The 16,064-nt window shown below is 52.1% G+C and overlaps 1 protein-coding gene across 10 annotated transcripts in view; it reads left to right on the forward strand.

The window, feature by feature from the left end:
- The window catches only part of TTC28 (tetratricopeptide repeat domain 28), a 727,080-nt gene that overhangs the window by 682,207 nt on the left and 28,809 nt on the right, over positions 1-16,064 (forward strand). For all 10 annotated transcript variants that reach the window (XM_005567710.4, XM_045364300.2, XM_015457345.4 and 7 more), the window contains one exon: positions 9,311-9,455. In XM_005567710.4, the coding sequence (XP_005567767.3) occupies positions 9,311-9,455 (145 nt within the window). The remainder of the gene's footprint in view (positions 1-9,310; positions 9,456-16,064) is intronic.

The following is a 16,064-nucleotide window of genomic DNA, read 5'->3' on the forward strand; positions in this document are numbered from 1 at the left end:
TGGCCACAGCACAATGCCTAGAGTGGGCAGAGGCCAGGCACCACCAACTATTGCCGTGGCTCCTGCAGGAGGGCAGGTGCAGACCCTTTTGGTGGAGGCATGTGCCACAACCCTTAGCCCAGGCAGGGAACCTACCATGGACCCAATATGCCCAGGAGAGTCCAAGAGCAAGGGAAGAGAAGACACATGCAGCACCACACTCATTCCTGGGCTTGAGAGGAGCCAGGCACTACCGGTAGAGCCAGGGTCCCTGCCTGTGCCTGCCCAGCCTTGTGGCTCTTCTCTGGAGGAGCAGCCAGACATGTAGCAATTAAGGAGGGGAACAAGCAGAAGCACCCACAGCTTATTGCATAAGTACTTAAAATGCAGTGTTCACCAGGTTCACCTCCCAGATGAGACAACCTTTCATGTGAGGATGTTCGTGGAGGGAAGTCACTGAATGGTTTCAGAATCCTGTTTTTTAATTGAATTGAGGCATCTCTGGTTACTTGAATATAATGTATTTGTCAATTAATTTTTCCATTGATGTCTTAAAACTCACGTTCAAATCTCAGGCCAGCTACCTCAGAAGATGCAGCTCAGTTGAGAGCCCCAGAGGGGATTTGGGAACATCCTGGTTAGGGCTCAGTTGAGGGAAGAAGGAACCAAAGGATTTTCCAGGTAGATCCCAGCAGAGCAGGAGCTATACTCACAGTCTGCCAGGTGCAGTCCTTGCCTGTGAGGCAGGAAGCTGCACCCCAGAGGGGTTAAGGGGCTCACCTGAGTGAGTGTGAGCAGGTGAGTGGGTGAGGGGCAGAGGCAGGATTCCTCCCAGGGCAGCCTGACCACAGAGCAGCACAGAGGGCATGGCAGGTGAACATGTGCAATAAACGTATCCTGAGAAGGTGAGGACCATGTGTCTGATCAGAAGAGAAATGACAGGGCTGAGAAATGGCAGCCACACCTTGAATGAGCTGCCACCACCGAGGACCCTCCCTGACCCCTGCAGAACTCTGACCTGGGGACAGAGTCTTCACAGATGGCCCCTGGACTGGTATTGCGTGCAGTGTCTGCCTTTCTAGGATAGAGGGCACAAACCAGATGAGGCAGATGAGGGTTCAGGGCCTGATGCCACACAGCACTAGACCTTCGGCTCCCCAGAGAGCAGAGGGCGCCCCCCTCAAGCCACAGGCTTTCTGCTGCCTGACTTCGTGGAGCAGCAGGGCCTTTCCCCTGATGTCGCTGCCTTAGGGGAGATGTTTAACCTTGCATCGTTGTTTACTCATTAGTAACAGTGAACGGTGCCAAGGGCTAAAAGAGGATGCAAGTAGCGTACTCACGTTACAGCCCAGAAGATGACGGGGGCCCGCCTAGCCCTGAGATTCCATGTCCATACTCTAGAAGATGCCCCATATCAGTTTAGTTCCCTTCTCACCCCTCCCTTCCAGTCATCCTAAAGATGTCATGACCAGATGTGCCCTGGGGTGAGCGTTCCTGGCCCTATGTCTAGACAGACCATGAAGGAACCAAGTGCCTGGTGAGGAATTGAGCCCCAGAGGAGCAGGAGGGCAGGACACAGGGAAGAGGTGGAAAGGAAGACACTCCCAGAGACCTCGTTCTGCCACCTGTGTTCAAGCGTTAAGATCAGATGCACCCATGTGAGCACACATGTACACAGCTGCTATCGGGCCTTGCATGGTCCTCATCAAATTGTGAACTCCAGGAGGGCAAGGACCAGATCTCCCTGTTGACTGAATTCCCCCACTGCAGCTTGCCCAGGGACACCAAGGAGGCACTTAGCCCTTGTTGAATGGGTGAATGAGCACCACCTTTCTCTTTGGTGCCATGAGGGGCAAAGCCTTCCCTCAGGTTGCCCCTTCATGCGTTTCTCAGGTGGCACCCTTCCTAGCTGCCCCTCCCCAGGCAGTCTAACAGTGCTGCCCCCACAGTAGTGTGGCTGCCTCTGGGTCGATGCGTGTGGAGCAGACAGCCCCAGCCAGCCAGTGAGGTTCTTCGAGATTGCACTAAGCTCTAGCCTGCTTGTTCCCTCCTCCCGGCCACCTGGTCAGCCCTACTGCAGAGACAGGAGGGCGAGAATCTCAGGGCTAGGTGGGCGCCTGCCATCCTGGTCATCTTCAGGCTTGAGCCAGAGCCCTTTTCTCAGACTTGGCTGAGGGAGAGTCAAGCCCCTGTTTCTTCATCTACTGACCCCACATAGACGCGTCTCTGCCAAGGAGGCAGTGCTGTGTTCTTCACATGGGAGACCTGATTCCCCAATGCCAGAGTGCTGCAGAAATGCTGCCTTGGAAGCCAGGTGAGGGGTGACAGAGCAGAGTGGGTTGAGGTGAGAGCCTGCCTCGCAGAAGGCAGGGCGGGCAGACTCCACAGGGAGGTCCATCGGGTCCCAACTGCCCAAAAGAGCTTGTTTGGCCCAAGCAGAGTGGGTGCATTTCGCTCTCCACCTTAGAGTGTGAGAGCCTGAGAAAGCTGTGTGCGTGTGTGTGTATGCATATGTGTGTGTGTGTGTGTGTGTGTGTGTGTGTGTTGGGGGGTGTTGGGGGGACTTGCCCAGGCTGCTGTCTGCACCATAAATTAACTCCCTTTCAGCTGAGTGTGGATGGGAAGCCAGGGAGCAGCTGCTCACCTGGGCAGGCTCATACTCGCTCACAGGCACTGCTGCAGCAGACTGCCCAAAGGAGTGTGAGCAGTGCACTGGCTTCCTCCTGCCTCAGGAGTAGATTCCTTCATCCTCTCTGAAGGGGAGATTCATGAGCAATGAGGGCAGCCCAACCCAGTTGGCATTTGTCATCATTGCAGAGACAAGAGCCACGCCCCTGACCCCTCTGCCCCTTGTCTACTCTTCACAGACACTGTGGCTTCACCTCTCTCTCCATGCATGCTGGGCCCTCTCCTTTTCCCACCACCACACAGATTGTGTGCTTTGGAGAAACTGAAAATGTTCCTGAAGTAGGTTAATAAACATCATCTGAAGAATAATAAAGACAGCGTGAGGTGAGAAGATCCTCTGCTGAGAGCTAGGCTGTTAGCCCAACTGGGTCCCGGCAGCCATGGGCTGTGAGAAAAGTGAGCCAGTGCCACCTGCTGGAGCCCCGGGGTGGTGCAGCTGTGAAGCCTGGAGTCGCAGCCTCCAGGAGGGGCCACCCACCATCACACCACCTTTAGGAACACAGCGGCTGGGAGGGCACAGCAAAAGCCCCTATCCTGCCAAGTGGGAGGCCTGATGACCTGCCAACCTGGTGGCTTTGTGCAGATCTCTTGCTCTTTCTGGTCCTTGGTTCCTCATCTGAAGAGGAAGAATAACCTCACAGGCCCTGAGCCGGTGAGGCTGCCGTGGTAGGCCTGGCTGTGCCGGCAGAGGGGTGCATGTGTGCTCTTCTCTGGCCTGCCTTCATTCCTAAACCGGCAGCACAGCCCCTGCCACGGTTCACACTCCTGCCCTGTGGGAAGCATGTTTCTACCCCTTTCAAAGCTCCCATTCTAGCAAGCGAAAAGCGCTGTTCTCTAGAGCCCAGAAAGCTGAGACAGAGAGAAGTCAGCCAGGGTGAAAGGCCTGTGGAGATCAGAGCAATACTATATATACTCTAAAGCACTGCCTTGAGGAGCCCCTGGCCCTCTGTGGCCGTTCTTCTATGAAGCAGTGAAGGACTAGGTTGTCCTGACAGTGCAGGAAGGTGGATGGCAGAGAGCAGGTTATCCCTCACACTCCAGTGCACACCTGTCAGCCGCTGTGAGCATTCTGCCACCTGGGGCTCAGAGCCCGGGGTGCCTGCTGCCAGCCAGCTGTGACTCTGAGGCCCAAAACCACACCACCACAAGGACATGTATCAGCAGTGCCAACTCTCCCAGGCAGATTACAACACCAGAAAGCTGAGCCTGCACCCTAACTGTCCCATGCCTGATGCCCACGCAGGGGAAACACAGGAAGGGCTGAGGCTCAGCAGAGGGGTTGAAGGCTTGCCTAGATAGAGGAAATTTTTCATTTCTAAAACTAGAAGTTCTGGTTGGATTGATCATCAGTTTAAAAAAAAAAAAAATTAAAAAACAACAACCCTAGAAGAGGCCCTACAAGAACTTTAGCCCAACCCTTTATTTTACCAGCAAGAAAAAGAGGGAAGTAGAAAGTGACATTCCTTGCCAGAGTCACAGCTCTTTGGCGACCTGTGGGTGGTCCACTCCCAGCTGTGAACAGTAAGGCTCAGGGCTAAGGAGCTGACTGCTTTGCTGTTTTGATCTGTTGGGAATATATCTTTATGCAGATCTTTAGGCAGAGGTATCCCAGTAAGATAGCTGCAGTAGGTTGCTTTAACTGTTGCAGTGAGAACAGAAACTACATGTGAAAGGGAACTCACCCCTGCCAGCTCCCAGCAGTCTGCACAAGGCAGCAGCAGCACTAATGATGGTGGAGGCAAGGAAACCTCGGGTCCACCCATGCAACCAGAGAGGGGCTGTGTCCTGCCACATCCTGTCCTCTGAGTCGCAGCCTGACACCTCCCCCCATGTGCACCTCCAGCAGAGGGCTCCCAGGGTTCAAGGGACCATCAGTAGCTCTCAGCCTTGTTTTCCTGCCCGCCATCCCCCCGGCCCCCAACTCCCATTCTCTGCCCCTGAGCATATCACTCCCAGGGCAGTTCCCTAGTGGGGACCAGCCACATGTGGCTGCTGTCAAGGTGAACCAGGGCCACTATCGTGGAGAAACCAGAGGCAGCTGCTGCCTGAAGAGCTACTAAGGAAGAGGCGTGGGCAGGAAGGCAGCACTGGGCCCAGCAGATGAAGGCCTGTGAAGGCTGCTGCTGTGGGGCCAGGCGGCTAGCCACAGATGCCTCCTGCTCAGGGAGAAAGTCTTGATGGATTTACTTTGACCTCAAATCATGGTTCAGGTTGGTTGTTTTTTTGGTTTGTTGTTTGTTGTTTCATAATTACTGACTGACTATTTCTAGTCTTTTGTTTTTATTTTGAAAAGGATCTCTCTAGGGACAAGTGCTCCCTGCCGCCCAACTGAATAGCAGCGCAGATTAGAGTGGTATTCTCAAAGGGCTGCCCTGCCTGAGTGCAAGGGGCCCCATGGCCAGGTCCTGCTGGGCCCACCGAGACTGGGCTGGCTAGGGTCAGTGCCCAGGAGCTGTTGCTCCAGAGATAGTTGGTCTGTGAGCTGCCAGGTTGCAAAAAGGGCCAGGGTGGGAGGCTGAGAGCCAGCACTTGATGTGGCATCTAGGGGGCAGAGGTCAGCAAGTGTCAATGGGGCACAGGTGGGCTTGGTGGCCTGGAGAGAGCAAAACAAGGTCAAGTTCCAGGCAGGGAGTGCTCAGTTGAGACTCAGAGGGAGAGCCTTCACTGGAGCTTGGGTGCCCTGACCACCCCATTAGGATCTGGTTCTTGAAGAATCTGCACTGCCTGGGCACATACCCAGGTGCCCAGAGGGGGTCTTCCAGGAAATATTCCCAGATCAGACAGGTGCCTTGAATGGCTGCGTTTCCCAGCCCTGGTCAAAGATTCCTGACTGGCTTCCCAACTGAAGTTAGCCCAGGGTGAGGATGGTCTGATCATGGCTACTTTGCAACCCAGCCCTGGGGAGGGGGGAATGTTCTCAGGGGAGGGGTGTAGACACAGGTGGCCTCCTTATGCTCATCCCCTAGGAAAGAACTGGTAGCCTGGGGAGAGGAACTTCCTGATCAGGCAAGCCTGGTTGTTTAAAGAGGTAAGAGGTACTGCTTCTCCCCATATATAACCCCAGAACCTCTGCCCAGGCCCATCTGGCCCACTTTCTTCTTCAGCCTGCATCCCCACTCCTCTGTCCGCATGACTTCTCACACTCACTGCCCCAAGCACCCCAGTCTCTATTTCTCTATGTTGTTCCTCTGTTGGAATGGCCTCCTCCACTTTGTCCAGGCAGGGTACCACCAAATCATCCCTTGTGGCCCAGATCAAATGGTGCTGTCCCAAAGAGGCTTCCCTCATCTCAGCCCGACCAGCAGTGGGAGTCAGCAGCTTGTCCCCGGTGCTGCCCCACCTCCATTGGAACCCAGGGCAAAGGCCTGTGGCCCATGGTGCCTGGCATATCATGGGCAGTGACATATGTGGGAAGGGTTAGCGCCACCGGGCCCCTTAGATGCCTCTGGCACTCATGGCATTTTCAATAAAAAGATGCCACCGCCATTAGCACTTAGGTCCTGGAATCCACAGCCTGGTCCCTGCCCTCCTGCCCCATGCCTGTCTCTAGCTCACACGCCCAAGCCTTACCTGGCTCTCCACGCACTGCAGCCATCCTCCCCAGGACCCACACTCCCTGCCCCTAGGTGACACTGCCCCTGATTGCAGGGCATGAAGCAGTGCCCAAGGTTGGGATTCAAGCTCAGCAGGTCTGTCCACCACTTCTTCAAACATTTTCCTCTTTTGAATTGCTGGCTAGCATCAGACTCCAGCCTTTCCCTGGCACTTCCTTGTGCAGTTCAGCATTGCCAGTAGGGGTGCCCTGCCCAGACCACAAGATGTCCAACCTGACATCTTGTGCTCCTCAGGGAGGGGTCAGATGGGCCGGGTGTTTGGTTCTGATTTCTTGGAGTAAGTAGCCAAGTTTGGGAGCAGCTGAAGGAACTCCTGGGTCTCCCTGGACAGCTGGGGCTGTCCTGAGAACTCCCTAGAGCTGGGGTCTTTCTCTAGTAGGAGCCTTTTTAGTTCAAAGCTAAAGGGCCTTGAGGTTTGTGGAGTGTCCCCATCAGTCATCTTGAGGACCTTGGGCCACAGCATTGTCTGGGGGCATGGCACTCCCCCAGTCACGCCCAGCTGGACTGACCAGACTCAGGAGCCTCAAGTTGGGGTTACCTGAGCCCACAGTCCAGGCCATCATCTAGATTGTGAAACATGAAGTGCACAGGAAGAGGGCACCTAGTGCTCCTGCTGCTGCCCGTCTGCTGTCTGGATGGCAGCCTAGGCTCTTCGGGGCTGTGTTCCCTGTCTGCTGAGAACACGTGTGTGTGGTAACAAACAGTGCCGTGACAGACACCGTGTGTTATGCCAAAGCGTCTCCTCAGGAGAGCAATTTGGTAATCTCTCCTTGAGGGGAGAATTGCTCTTTGCAGTGTATTCTGTGGAATTAAGTGAGCCTCTGAGTGTCACTCCAGGGTTATCTGTGCTTCACTGGCTTTGATGGCAAAGACATGCTGCAGCCCTCATCACTTGTAATTACACGTTTTCAGAGTGAGTGAGGCCAGGGAGCGGACGTGAGTGGGCTCCCTGGCCCTCCAAGTCCTGCTGCTCTGCTTTTCTCTCACAGGCACCAGGCTGGAGGCTGAGGATGCTGAGAGCTTGGCTTGGCACAACCCTAGAATTTAGGTCAAGTGGTGCATTGCCAAGATCACTGGGAGGTGTGGGAGAGAGCTAGGGGTAGAGATCTTACCTGGAAAACACACCGCTGAATCTTTCAAATAATTTATTTTGATGTCACAGCTCCTGGCCTGGACCAGCAGAGAGGAGCAGCCTTCTGTGTTTTTCTTGGGCAACAGTCTAGTTGCTGTCATTACCAGTAGCCAGAGTACCTACTGAACCTCAGCAGTGTATCTGGTTTAAGGCATGGTCTTTGCCCTTAAGGGTCCTAGAATATGTAGCAGAAACTCTTGAACTATGCATAGTGTCTAAATCAAGGTTAAGGGATCACTGATGGTGGGGTGTGGTGTCTCACATCTGTAATCCCAACACTTTGGGAGGCCAAGGTGGCAGGATTGCTTGAGCCCAGGAGTTCAAGACCAGCCTGGGTAACACAGTGAGACCCCATCTCTAAAAAAAACAATTACAAATTAGCTTGGTGTCGTGGTACACACCTGTGGACCCAACTCCTCAGGAGGCTGAGGTAGGAGGAGCACTTGAGCCCAGGAGGTTGAGGGTGCAGTGAGCTATGTTTGCACCACAATGCACTCCAGCTTGGGCTACAGAGCAATACCTTGTCTTTTTTTTTTTTTTTTTTTTTTTTTTGAGACTGAGTCTGGCTCTGTCGCCCAGGCTGGAGTGCAGTGGCCGGATCTCAGCTCACTGCAAGCTCCGCCTCCCGGGTTTACGCCATTCTCCTGCCTCAGCCTCCCGAGTAGCTGGGACCACAGGCGCCCGCCACTTCGCCCGGCTAGTTTTTTGTATTTTTTAGTAGAGATGGGGTTTCACCGTGTTAGCCAGGATGGTCTCGATCTCCTGACCTCGTGATCCACCCGTCTCGGCCTCCCAAAGTGCTGGGATTACAGGCTTGAGCCACCGCGCCCGGCCCTTTTTTTTCTTTTTTTAAAGCTATCTCCTACAGGAAGGATGATACCTTGTCTGTTTCAAAAAAAAAAAAAGAAAAAAGAAAAAAGAAATCACCGTCCAATAGTCAGGCATAGAATGTCACCAATGGCTGTGCTGCGGTCACAGTGGCCAGGCCACAGGGCAGGTGCTGAGAGGATGCATGTGGGCAGCTGTTGCTGCATTGGAAAGGGACTAATTTCCCCTCCCTGTACCTCTTCTGCTCATTTGTGCATTTTATCCTCTGTAGGTTCCCAGAGACTATGCCAGTGCCTGGCAGACAGCCAGCGCTTAGGGAAAATTTTCCAAATGAATGAGTGAATGAATGAATGAATCATTGAATGCTGTCATCCCATGTTGGAAGTATGAAACTTGGGGTACTTGGGGTTGAAAATGCTTTAGTATTAATAAAACTATGCCTGGAAACATTGGAACAGAAATTTAAAAGCGAAACAAAACTACACAGCCATACTGAAACCAACCCACTCTGCAGCTGCTGCCTGGTCATAGCATCTTCCAATGAGGCCATGGGGCCAGGGGTTTCTACTGCCTTGCCACAGAGCCCATGCTGGGGCTCAGGTGGGTGCTCAGTGGTTGCTCTGAGCCCAAGGTGGGGGCCAACATGCTCTTTGTCCTGTCTGCAGCCCCCACATGGTAAATTAATTGGCATTGGGGCACTGTCCTCATCAGCTTGGTGGCTGTCGCTGATTCCTAATGGTCCTCACGTTTGCCTGCACACAATTGCTCCACACAGGATGTAATTAAATCCTTTGAACAGCACTTAGGGACATTTGATTATGTAGAAAAACGCCATAGAAATGTAAGCTGTTGTGTGCAGCTGGTTTACCCTGCGGTTTCTGACAGTGCTCACTGTAGTGTGAAAATTACCTGAAAGGACAGAGAAGGGAACGGAGCTGGGAGGGAGGCTGGCGGGGGTGCTGCTGTGAAGCCTCAGCCTGTCTTCCATACAGGGGCATGGCTGGGAGGGCCGGGGTGAGTCTGCCTGTCTGAGTGGCCCTGATTGATCCCTTGGCCCTTCCCTCCCCAGGAGCTGCCAGAGCATGACGAGCCTGTTCAGTAACACTGTGTCACCGACCCAGGACGGGACCTCCTCTCTTCCCAGGAGGCAGAACTCGTTCGCCAAGCCCCCGCTCCGTGCCCTGTATGACCTGCTCATCGCACCCATGGAAGGGGTAAGCACCTCCTGGGAGCACGAGGCTCCTCTGCGTCGAAACACATCGGTTACCAGTCAGTGCCCACATGTATCTTAGACACCAAAATGGGCTCCCGAGACAACGGAGGCTTTCCAGAACACAAGTCTGCTCTGTCCAGCTTCTCAGTGAGCATTTGAAAAATAAGATGGAGGCCGGGCGCGGTGGCTCAAGCCTGTAATCCCAGCACTTTGGGAGGCCGAGACGGGCGGATCACGAGGTCAGGAGATCGAGACCATCCTGGCTAATATGGTGAAACCCCGTCTCTACTAAAAAATACAAAAAACTAGCCGGGCGAGGTGGTGGGTGCCTGTAGTCCCAGCTACTCCGGAGGCTGAGGCAGGAGAATGGCGGGAACCCGGGAGGCGGAGCTTGCAGTGAGCTGAGATCCGGCCACTGCACTCCAGCCTGGGCGACAAAGCGAGACTCCGTCTCAAAAAAAAAAAAGAAAAATAAGATGGAGCACAGACTTAGTTGGTTGGGTGGGTGGGTGGTAGGTAGGTAGTGGATGAGGCCTTGAGATTCAAGTTGCAAATCTGGGTTCAAGCCCTAGCTCTGCTCCCTACAAGCCAGGTACATTCAGCCTCAGTGACCTCATGTACAAAATGAAATGATGCTCCCTTCCCAGCCTGTCCAACAGAGTGATGGTGCGGCTCAGGGAGGTACAGGTGCACATCTAAGGAGTTGTCAGTAGGGGCTGTGCATCAGTGTGAGGCTGAGGCTGCCCTTTCCCACCTAGCAGACACCTCGGGGATGTGGCCATGGCTGTGCCCTTCCCAGAGGGCTTCTTTGCACCTTGTGCCCGCACCCTACTAGGAATGAATGCTTCTCCACCTCCCTACCTCTCATCCTAGAATCTTGTCTGAGCAACTTCAAGCCAGGGCTATGCTTTCTGGTGAGATGGAGTCTCAGAGAATCAATTCCTACCTCCCTCTTTCCCTCAGCCTCAGATATTGTTGGGAATCACTGACTCCACCATAGAGTCTAATGTTAAAGACACCCTTGCATAATCTGCCACAGACAGGTTTTCTGTGGTGTGTATTCATCTGCCCTGGTCTTTGCACATCACTTTTTAAATCAGACACGGCCCTCTGACTGAGCGGAGAGTGCCGGAGGGCTCAGGATCTTTGCAAATCCCAATGGTTAGTCCATCAGATGCCTTTGCATAGAGTGTTAGAAAAGCCCAGGGAGCCTGCAGCAGGCGAGCAGGCTGCTGTTAGCCAGGCTGCATGGCCCCTTCTCAGCAGTCTGCAGCCAAGTGGGAGATTTGTCTCACAGCTGTTGGGGTGGCCTTCAGAAGCTCTCTCTTCTGCTCCAGCCAGATGATGGAGGTGAAATGTATCCCCAGGAAACCATATCTGCACAATGATTTCTTTGTCCCCAGAAAATGCCTATACCTTTCCCTGCCTGGCCTTCCAAGGATGTGTCTTGCCTAATATTTGTCAGGAGGCTGCACTACCTGCCAGTGCCCTCTGGACGTTCTCTGGCTTGCGGAGACAGGGTGTGGTGGAAATCACAGAGCCTTTGGGAACCAGCAGAGCTGGATTTGCATCTGGCCCTGCCCTTTTCTGGCTGGGTGACAGTGGCAAAGCTGCTTCCTCTCCTGGAGTATCTGTTTCCTCATTAGAAAATGAGGATGATAGCACCCAATGCAACAGGTTGGAGCAGGTTAGACAAACGTGTAAAGCACCTGGCCAGGCACAGTGGCTCTTGATTGTAATCCTAGCACTTTGGGAGGCCAAGCCGGGCAATCACTTGAGCCCAGGAGTTCGAGACTAGCCTGGGCAACATAGCGAGACCTCATCTCTACAAAAATTACAAAAATTAGCCAGGCATGATGGTGCACAACTGTAGTCCCAGCTACTCAGGAGGCTGAGGTAGGAGGATCTCTTGAGCCTGGGAGATCAAGGTTGCAATGAGCCATGATCGTACCACTGCATTCCAGCCTGGGTGACAGAACTCAACCGTGTCTCAAAAAAAACACAAAGGTGCATAAAGCACCTGAGGCAGCAGCAGCAGTGAATGTGTGCCTGGCGAGCAGTGCCTTCTTGTGCCCAGATCCCTCTTCTGAGTGCCAGGTCACTGCCACTGTCCCTCCAGGCTTTTCCTGTGCTCCTGGGCCTCCCGGATCCGATCGCATCCTTGCATGCACATTCTTGCAGTCCTTGCACGTGCTTGGTTGTCCTTCCCTTGTTAGGGTTATGACCCTCTCCTGCGTCCTCCTTTTAATGAGATGACCAAAACTGCAGAGAATTCTCCAGCTTAAAGCTTCTCAGATACCATAATCACTTACCCTGATTTATGTGCCCTACCTTGGAGGAAGAAATACAAACCTAGCTCCCTTGCTTTTCCAAGTTTTCTTTACTGCTATTGACTGTCATGCAAACCATTTTAGTGACTTACTACCGGCCTTCCCTCCTGCTTGCCCTGAGGCCTGCATTTCCCAGGGATCCCCGCTCCTCTGAAGGGTGTTTGGACTCTCCATTCTTTACCCACTTGGGCCTTCTGAGGCCTTTGCCTATCTCCCTTTGCATTTCTCCTTTTGCATTCAGGTCCCCAGATTACTTGCTCCATTAATGTTGCATTGGTGTTTGGGGACCAGGAGGGGAGCAGAGGGTAAAGATGGAGACTGGCTGTGACTGCCACCTCTGCCCCCATAAGGCTTAGGTCTTCTGGGGCTGGCAGGCTCCTCTCATCTCTCTGGCCTAGCTGCCGTGTCACCTCCTCTTTGAAACCTTCCTTGCCTCTTTTCCTTACCTTCCTGGATCCCTTCATTCCCCTCCCCACCACTGGGCCCCTGGCATACCTGGATGTTTTTTATGGTACCTAAGACAATCAGCCCTTCATATCCATGGGTTCCTTATCTATGGTTTCAACCACAGATTGAAAACATACATATATATTTTTGAGACAGAGTCTTTCTCTGTCCCCTAGGCTTGAATGCAGTGGCAGTGATCATAGCTCACTGCAGCCTCGACCTCCCAGGCTCAAGCACTCCCCCGACCTCAGCCTCCTGAGTAGCTGGGACTACAGGTGTGCACCACCACGCCCAGCTGATTTTTACATTTTTTGCAGGGACAGGGTTTCACCATGTTGCCCAAGCTATTTTCAAACTCCTGGGCTCAGGCGATCCATTGGCTTTGGCTTCCCAAAGTGGTGGCATTACAGGTGTGAACTACGACGCCCAGTGAAAATATATATTTTTTAATTCCCCAAAGTTATGAAAAGCAAAACTTGAATTTGCTTCATGCTGACTACTACACTGAATCCATGTGAATGAAGTGATATGTAGGCATTCTGTTAGGTAATCTAGATTATAAATAATCTACAGATGATTTAAAGTATACAGGAGGATGTATGAAGGTTAATGGAAACACCATGTCATTTTATACCAAAGACTTAAGCATCTGAGGATTTTGGTATCTGAGGGGTGTCCTGGAATAATCCCCTAGGGATACAGAGAGGCACCTGTGCCTGATTGGACTCAGGACTTAGCTCTGTGCTTGCTGCCCACCCTACAGTCCCTGAAGGCAAGGACTGCCCCTCATCTCTGTGTCCCCAGCAGCTGTCACAGGGCCTGGTACACATTGGTGGTCAGTAAATTTTCTGGAATGGTATGGGGTCCAAAGCGGCATTGCATTTTGGGTCTAGTTTGGCATAGAAAGCAGAAGAGCCAACTTAGAAATCAGCCAATAGGCTTTTCATGGCCACTCTTGGGTTGAACCTGGGGCCTTTCCCAAGAGGATGAAGCAGAAGGAAGGAACTGGGCCTGTTCTCGAGGAGCTTTGAATCTAGTGAGCTCCCTGCCTCTGCCAGCCAGCACAGTGATTTCAGGGTGAGGCATGGTCCAGTCAACACGCCTGCAGGCCCCACCCCGAGCATGGTTTCACTGGCCGAGGTGTCCACACTGAGCCAGGTGAAGGCGGTGACTATTGTGGGGGCTCTGTACTTGAGGCAGAAATCGACTTGGTGGAGGCCGCGAAGAGGTGGAGGGCAGGAGGTGGCTCTGCCTTGACCCATCCCAGTGCTTCCCCAGTGCCACAGGTCATCCTGGAAGGGGGTCCTCTGAGTGTATAAAAGCTGTACCATGTGTTTTAGAATTTTTCTCCCTGCGGACTTTCCCATGACTTAAAGAATATAAAGATGCTATCAGGATTAGTGGTAGCTGGCTTTGGGACAACCTAATTTTCCTGTAGGGGTGCTAGGAAGGGGGAAGATTATGGACTTAAGCCTCAAACAAGTTAGAACAATGATCAGAATAATGCCTTTGTACACTAGGAAAAGGAAAAAGACCTGTCACCAGCATTTCAAAAAATGAAATGCTGCCAGCAGCACCCTGAGTTTCTGCTGCCTTCAGAGCTGTTTGTGTGGAGAATGCGATGGGGCCCCTGAACCCACCCGCAGGCTGCGGTCTTATCTTGAGGTGAGGCATGCAGTTGGAAAGCACATCCTTAGTTCCTGATATCTACAAATACAATCTTTTGTGAGTCAGGTATTTGAACGCAGGGGAAGGAGTTTGGCTGCTTTACATGAGACAGAGTGAAACCTTTTTAAAGGTATTAAAGTAAATCATCAGAGCAAGCACTGTTCCTTTTCTAACTAAAATGATCCATTGTGTATCAGTAAAAACACTTAACTGAAAAGTTGAAGTCTAATTAGGAGTCGTCTCCATCCCAGTTTTATTCATTCATTCAACAGATATTTACTGACTTGTGCCAGGCACACACTGTCCTAAACCTGGGGAAGACAGGTGAAAATCTGGGCCAGGGGCCAGTGTTCTCATGTCTGGTCACTCACAGACTGCTAAGGGTGGTGATGGAGGCCAGCACCCGAGCCAGTGGGCCATGCTGAATTGTGGCAGGTCAGCCTCAGTGACCCTGTCATCTCTGGAGGGCCTGGCACACATCACCTGCACTGCCCAGGTGGAGGAGGAGGCCTGGATCATTCTCCTGCTTCTGGTGGCAAGCACCCCCACACTGCTCCAGAGGCCACAAGAGGGCGATATGATACCGCCAGCCGGCTCCAGATCTGCCGCTGTCAGCTGCCAGGCAGAGTAAAACCCTTCTCCACATTTTCAGCAAGAATACACATCAAAGCCAGAAGTCCAGGGTTGTGAATCACTGACACTTCAAGACTAAAACGATTAGCCTCTTCACATGGGGCATATAATTATTTGAACAACTGCCTTTGTTTAGCCGCAGTCCTATTGCTAAGGGACTAGGTCAGACAGTATGAAAAGTGGAACAGAATAATATTTTACCATAGGCCTTACACCAGTATGTGATTTAATTTGGCTTAAGGGAAACATTGTCGTGGCTGTTTCCTGGAACCACGCTGTTCTTTGCTGTCAGGATGGGGCGAGCATGTCCACTTATCTTTGAGGAGGGCCCAGTTGCATTTGCACATGAGCCATCATCAAACATTAAATCAGATCCTCTGTGGTCCCCAAAGGAGAAAATGTCATGAAAGAAAAGTTACAAGTGTTTAGCATGAAAGGGACTACTGGGACGTGTTTGTGTCTGTGGCATTAGTTTTTAATTAAATTAGAGTGAAGGATAGTAACCCATGTCTCTGACCTGGACTTCCCTGCTTCTTGCCCTGGACTGATCTGGACCAGTCCTGTCCCCACCACCCCAAGGCACAAGGCTGCCTCAGAGTTCTCTCCAGTGTCCTTCCCTCAGCAGCAAACTTGTGGCAGGACTCGGCAGAGATGCTGTAGGCAAAGCCACTCGTCCACTCAGATCCCAAATCACCCCTCAGTTTTCAGTTGGGGCCTTCGTCCAGAGCCAGCAGCTGCTATAATCAAGGAACCAGATTTGAGGAATACCTTAGGTTTGGTCAAGTTACTCTTCAAAGGTTCAGATTTGGGGATCTTTTTGGATCCTTGGAGTTTGCTCTAGTTATAGAGTCTCTGTTATCCTTATTTTTATTTCCCTTTATTTACATTCCCTGTTTCCTATATTTAAATTTAAAAACCAAGGTTCTAGGGCAGGTAGCAAGAGCAAATGACTTTGATCAGATAAAAAAGGACATCTCATTCACCTTGGCTTGTGATTCACAAAGTGTGGAGTCACCTGTTTATAATCCTAGAAACTTATTCAAAACTTCTTTATGTCTGTTAGCTTGCTGAACTGCTTTCCAAGCACTGGAGCTCAGTGCTTGGAGCTGAGACTTCTCATCTAAGAGTGAAAGCAGGCATCTAGCTCTGCCGAGGGCTCTGCCATGAGAGTGGCTTGGCCTTGGTTGGGCCATGACTGTAATCACTGCCCTAGGGGAAAGGACTCCCTTGTGTTTTGTAAAATACCCCTTGCAAAATCAGGTAGCAGGATAAGTCGGCTTCTCCTAGAACAGATGCAACAGGAATGAGACTGACCACGTGGCTGCCTGTTTTCTAAATAGATTGGGGGGCTTGGGTATAGCCAGGGAATTTTTGTCTTTAGAAACAATCAGACCTAGATTCCAGTATGAGGTAGAGGATGAGGCCCTTGAGACTGGCAGCCCCACCACCAGGCTGTCTAATTGATTTCTGATTGAGACATCTGTAGTGATATTCAAATGAGGACAGACGTCACCCAAGAACAACAAGCATTT

Source organism: Macaca fascicularis, chromosome 10 (assembly GCF_037993035.2).
Source record: "Macaca fascicularis isolate 582-1 chromosome 10, T2T-MFA8v1.1".
Classification (NCBI taxonomy): Eukaryota; Metazoa; Chordata; class Mammalia; order Primates; family Cercopithecidae; genus Macaca; species Macaca fascicularis.